Here is a 6535-nt window from a genome sequence, read left to right as displayed (position 1 = left end):
TTGGATCCTAAGCACAGTAAATATCTCACTAATCAGTAACGGATAATACATCCTTGGCTCATTTTTCTCAACCAGTTTTTGTTACAGCATTGAAAGTGAATAAAATTGCAATGCAATAATTTAAACCTATTATCTGCTTCACAAAATTGATATATTCACATGAATCTTCCACGATGTAGTTCCTATTTTGGCTGAGCATAGTGTCACATTTATACCATCCGAGACAACTTCAAATGAAAAACCAACACACAATGTCTGAAAACAAGAATGCACACAATAAATAGAAACAAATCAAATCCAAATATTATAATTTAAAGCATATTTATTTAGACACTTTATAACATACATACAGTCTACATTCACAATTAAAAATGAGTATGATATCAAACATGGTCACGGTACCAATAATGTGAAAATGCACTAGGAAAGCAAAAACATTTAATCATCATAGAATAATTTAATTTCTAGACATTACAAAAACAAATAATGCTGCTTTGAGATGTTCAACTTTGCCCTAGTTCGTAATAATAGCTTCACTTCTAAACCTAGCTGTTGAAAGAAAAGTTCTGTAAAAGTAGACTGCCATATATGTATACTTTCTTTGCCAATTTACTTTCCATAATACTTTTAAGTTAATTAGATCAGTTTTTTATTTAATATCACAGCATATTCAGCACCTAAATAATTTATATCCTGGCACTGTGTTAATTAAGAAGTGCTTCAAAATTATACGTATTATCCCATGGGAGAATAAAGGTGTACATTTTATAGTGTCATTAGATAATAATCATTTCACCATTAATTACATAGAACTTAGTAGTAATCTTCACATAACATTTCATAATAACATAATATTACAAAAGAATCCTTTTAAAGTGATCTTCATTCACTAGATGTGACCAATGTGCATGAAATGAGCTCAAGCTTTAATGTACATGCATATGATGGCACTTCAATTTCAATTTAAAATTCCCACAGTAATTCATTAAACAAATGCAAGTTAAATTTTTTTGATTACCTCATGATATTACATAACTCCTGAAGGCCTAACCATTCGAGGGAGCATTCAACATTAAGGCGTACAACAAACATTAGAAACAACAGTTTTTTTTTCAGTTAACAAGCCTGTTTCATGTGAACGGACAGTGACATCGTAAAAATGCACACAGTGAGTTATTGGTATCAAAGTTGTAGCATATGTGCATTTTCTAAAATATCCATATTTTCCCTTCAATATAGTTGTGGATTTATATTTTAAGTCTACATTGTGAAATTTTGAGTATAATCATATTCTATTGTTGGAATTACAGCCTGAACAAATTTAAGGAACACTATGAGGTACATATGTACACCTAATTCTCCACCACCATCTGTGACTGTTTGTATAATCTTCTTCATTACTTCGGCATGCCTGTCAAGAGATTCCAAAAATATTTATTAGAGCCAATTTTGCATTACACTTGTATTTTGTCAGTGTGTCAAAGAGATCATTTTTGAAACTTGGTATTAAGAGTATAAAATTTGCATGATCTTTAAGGTTTGCAAGACACCTTACATTTTAAAATTTCGGCACTAATTATCAAAATTTGAAACAGTCCTTTCACCACTTTCACATTTGTGTTTGTTGGAATGTCAGGAATGCCCTTAAAATAGTATTGTTTTCATTTATGAAAAGGCCCAAATTCACACTATGAACAAGATGCAACTATTCTTGTAGGACTTAGGGTTGAGCCAGTTTGACCACCCTCCTTACACCCCTGACCATGTACCGGACATTGTACTGCAATATCCATTAATTCATAGGTAGTGCAGTTAGATGCATATTACATGTCCAATTTGATCTATATTTCATGCTGATTGTGTTTTTATTCCTGAAGGTGTTCTGGGACTAAGAGGTTAAGCATGTGTAACAATTCTCAAAAAAATAGAAGCCATGCAAATTAAACGCTATAAAAACAAAGTGCACATGCCATTATTAAATAATGTGACTTCTTCTGCTGCATGAAGAAAACTTCAATGAAGTAAGTGACGAATCAAATATAATAATAAAAGAAAAATTTGAGTAAATTTTCTCACCGACAAGGGTGAACTGAAGCCATTGGTGGCCCAGGCAGATGGGGATGGGTTTCCATGGTGACTGTCTTCTTAGCGTGGTCCTGACTCACATCCTCATACATCTGTTCTACTGTCAGAGGAATCCGACTCTGCAGACACACATAAAATCCAATTTTAGACAAAACTATCCATGTTACATATACACCCCATATGAACACAACATTGCTCAATTGAAGGTGGAAATATATACTGGATTTCAAAATAAGACAATTGAAACAAGGCAAACGTGAGAGCAGTAGATTTCTTTCCTTACACAACAAAAAGGCCTCATTATTGAAATTTGGCAGCTACTGGAAGCATACATGTGAAATCTTTGCATGCATAGTCAGTGGTGGGTCAATAACTGACTTTGACCCTTTCCCAGCAATAAGAGGGACAGGTTGGGTTGTTAGCCAGTCTGTTAACTCTATATTTTGATGGCTACTAATAATTTGTTGATGTGCATTTACATACTTCTGTTAAGTTGTCAATACATTAGGAGAAGAGACAAAAATGACAAAAGCTGGATAGGCCATAGTTTTAGCAATATGAGACATATGCAAAAGGTTTGGCATAACGAGGGAAAAAAGGAAGCCATATATGCTCCACACATGGAAACTGGAGACATTGGCTAAATTGGTTAAAAAGTAAAAGAAATCATGCTAGCTTAGAATAAACGAGAGAAAAACCACCAATTCAGCACAGCTGTATGTATAACACATGAGGATCGAGAGTTTTCAATGGATATTGATTCAATAAACTAACATGTTGTTACTTGGCATAGGAGCAAGAGACAATGAGGCTTCCTTTGCACATCAGTAGGAACATGTCTCAAAAGTGAATGTGCAGTGAGTTTTAGGAATGGCCTGAAATCAAGCACAGAAGATAAAAATAATGATAGATTGAATTAATTGTCAAAATGCAGAAGCTGAATCCTGAAACTGAGTGTCTAATTTGATAACTTGTAACTGAGCTATACCGAGGATACAGATGGTATGGTGGCTAAAGTCCTTGCCTCCCACCCCGAGGGCCCAGGTTCGAATCCCGGCGGCGGTAGATATATTTCAGTGGTACACCAATCCCTACTTGAGGTGCTTTGGTGAGAGAACTTTGAGTGAGTACGCCATCCATTAGATGTGACGTTAAACTGCAGACCCCTTGGTGGCTTTCATTAAGAGTAGGCAAATGCTGATTCCAGGTTTCTCTCCACCCTTCATCCTTTCCTATTCATCCCTAATGGTGCAAATGACCTCAGCTGTCGGTCACCTCCCCTAAAAACTACAACTAATTAGCTATATCTAAGCCCGGTGGCCATTAAGTATCTTGCAAAGAAGTATGTATACATCATGTGATGGGGAAACAGCAATAGACATCTAGGAGGGGATAATATTGAATGGTCACTTTAAAAGAAAGCAATGAGAAATAAGGAGGTAGCTTTAGAGACAGACATTACGGGCCAGCTAAATAAGAGACAACAGACCGGATTCATACACATGTAATACAAGACTTGGGGGGAGGGAATTACAAAATGATAAACGATATGAAACAAAGATAATGTAGAAAATATAATCTGGATGTAACAGCCTCTTAAAACAAGATGGATTACAAATTCATATTTACCTCATCATATCCAGACAACCATAGTCGAGGTGTCTGATAATATTTGTCATAGGTAATATGTAAATCATAAGTTCTAGTATGCACAATTTCTCCTCCTAAATTCTTGTCATCCTTTTCGCTGTTTGCTTCATTCATCTTTTCTGCAACAGTTTGGGGGTCCAGAGCTGCCTGTAATGAAAAACAAAAACTTCATAGTCAATATTCCCAAAAGAAGGGAATTTTTTTGCCGTTGCACATATAGTGACGATTAAATTCTATCGCACAAGAATCGCCAACAAATGATTCTTGAATGGTAACAGAATTTTCAAGCAAACAAATACACATTTTGTGTCACTGAACAAATGGACACCCTTTGAGAACTTCTATTAACCAATACTCATCAAAGTAATGCATCTGAAAAAGAAGTCTTACAAAAAATAGTATGGAAGTAGGTACTAAAGGTGTAATGTTACGACTTTTAAGCATAATTAGCCCAAAAAAATCAAATATAATCAACTATGAGGCACAAGAAAGAAATACAAGTTACTTTCACAAAACTAAATCCAACCACTTTGGTACATGATATTAAATTTAATGAACATTTTAAACATATAATACACGTAAAACAATGCTGTTACCATGATGCATTTACGACAAATGTAGAAAGTTTAATCAATCACTATGTATCTCAAAATAACAGACCTTTTTTCCTACAATAGACAAAAAACAAATTATTTAAAAAATGAAGAAATTCCCAAATATTTCAGAACTAGACATTCCTGGAATTTTCCAGGATATATGGAATCTGAAGCCTGATTTTCTAAACGAAAAGTGTTTGCGAACAACACAAGCACACATCAAAGGTAACATATAATAAAAATACCCCACAAACATGCATATTTAATCATTTTTACAGTTATAAGAATTTATCTACAATTACCATTGAGGTTAACATTACGGAATCATGCACTATGCTCTTCGAAACCATTAGAAAAACCCTGGAAAATGTTTCATACAGTAATGTTACATACTCGATCATTTTCAAACATTCCACTCTCTTCAAATGCTTCCATATCAGCAGCCTCTTCATCATCGTCATCATCATCAGCATTATTGTCACCCTTGGAGTCAGCTTCATCTGCTTTGCTACTTGGCTGGAAGGTAAAGAATCGGTTTAATGGAGGTCCATAACATTTAACAAAATGCCAGCATCTAATAAATGTTAATTACAAAGCAACTTTTGATTTACACACGCTAGGAATAATGGATTTTCTCACGGATTTCTGCAAACGAAGGGTTACCTTGGCATCAAGAGTCATCTCGGAGACCTTGTCTTCAATGCCACCTGTACCACCTACATCAAAATGATGAGTGTCGACCCATCCACCATCTCCATCATCGGATTCAATTACCTTCTCCAGTTCATCACAGTACTCTATCTGTTTCAGAGAAATTAAACAACTATGTTAAATTCCAATTCTAATTCATAATTTCAAATCAGTTTCTTCATAAATGCAAAGCAATAAACCTATATTTTCCTCAACAAATTAAGGACAATGTTCCTACTTAGGTTATGTTCCAAAGAAGTATGTTTATTAGAGTATATCCAACACAGCATTCAGGTTGGAAAAATGAACACCTTAAAGGCAGTACAATCTATCATATTACGAAAGGTATGGTGATTTCATGAAAAATAATTGTATACAGCAAGAGTTAAGAATAACTGAAATATCTCACCTGTTTACATCTTCTTGAGCATGGTACATTGCGTGTGATCAAGAACTGCTTGCTTTTAGGTAAATATGATTTAACTCTGCCCTCATCACCGGTTGCCCATTGCCATGTAGGGCAGTGATGGACTAAATGGTCGCCGGCGGCGACAAATTCCTCTGGAGTTAAAACACCGGTGTCTCTAAATTTTGATTCCTAAGAAGAGAAGCACATTTCCATTGAAGATATGTCCTTTTCTCAGTTGTAAATAAAAGAGTTCGCAGGATTCAAACTAAAATTACATGATTTTAAAATTCTGTATCTTAAAACATATTTTAATCTTATCACAAAGCCGTTGCATACACTAGAGATGATAGGGTGAGTACAATATCACAATTACGTACGAGAGTATAAAGCATTCAGCATTACTAAAGAACATAAAATATCCAGTTAAAATCGGTTACCTTTAGCACAGGTGTCAAGTATTCAGCTACCCCCAACGCGGTTCCCTTAACTGAATTGATCACACTCTGCATAGCGTCAAATTTTTATAACTCTAAGTACTTAATAGAGAGCTAGAATCAACTTTGACACATGCCAAACTACCTCTGCAGGACTTGCGCTTTGCTCTGCGCCACTGAAAAAAAGTCACATGACGTAAATTTAAAACCTTCGGAACTTCAGTTACAAAATTGAGTAACATTAACGTTGGAATAGGACTAATTAGTCCTTATTTAAAAAATAAATTAACATGAAGCAAACTCTTTTGAAAAGGATTACTAATATGTTATTTTACTATTGTAGTGTTACCTGCAAATTTTCACACGTTCAAATGTGCATAGGAAAAGATTGCAACGATAACTTCTAATCTAAGTTAATATCCAACCTGAAATTAAATCCTTGAGGTAAGTGATTCTAGATTTTTCTCGTTGATGTCAAATAAGAATAGACTAACTGAATATTGAAGCTCCAATAACTTTTATTCTTAAATTGCGATTGAACACGTTCATTGAAAATACCTCTCCTAAATAGAATGAGGATAATACTCTCTTTTAGTAGAAATGGAACACCATTCAAATATTTTAATATATTCTAATAAGTGTTTTGCACAATGACTGGAATTGCTATGAAA

General features: G+C 34.5%; 1 protein-coding gene across 1 annotated transcript; it reads right to left on the bottom strand.

Annotated features, from left to right (window-relative positions):
- Positions 1 to 304: 304 nt before the first annotated feature.
- Positions 305 to 6020, bottom strand: Atg3 (Autophagy-related protein 3). The gene is made up of 7 exons (XM_071597501.1): positions 5868 to 6020; positions 5431 to 5619; positions 4995 to 5132; positions 4725 to 4847; positions 3715 to 3882; positions 2077 to 2204; positions 305 to 1411 (listed from the first exon to the last, which is right to left on the bottom strand). Exons 1-7 carry the CDS (start codon positions 5937 to 5939, stop codon positions 1261 to 1263), a joined length of 969 nt encoding a protein of 322 aa, XP_071453602.1. The 5' UTR covers positions 5940 to 6020; the 3' UTR covers positions 305 to 1260.
- Positions 6021 to 6535: the final 515 nt, after the last annotated feature.

This window comes from Hetaerina americana, unplaced genomic scaffold (assembly GCF_022747635.1).
Source record: "Hetaerina americana unplaced genomic scaffold, ioHetAmer1.1.p SCAF_9, whole genome shotgun sequence".
Classification (NCBI taxonomy): Eukaryota; Metazoa; Arthropoda; class Insecta; order Odonata; family Calopterygidae; genus Hetaerina; species Hetaerina americana.
Note: the sequence above shows the minus strand (reverse complement) of the source record. Positions and strands in the feature narration are given on the sequence as shown.

Coding starts and splice junctions, on each gene's coding strand:
- Atg3 (XM_071597501.1), bottom strand. CDS start 5,939: ATGCAGAGTGTGATCAATTCAGTTAAGGGAACCGCGTTGGGGGTAGCT. Junction 5,620..5,867: donor ACTTGACACCTGTGCTAAAG/GTAACCGATTTT, acceptor TTCTCTTCTTAG/GAATCAAAATTTAGAGACAC. Junction 4,848..4,994: donor AGATGACTCTTGATGCCAAG/GTAACCCTTCGT, acceptor TTTACCTTCCAG/CCAAGTAGCAAAGCAGATGA.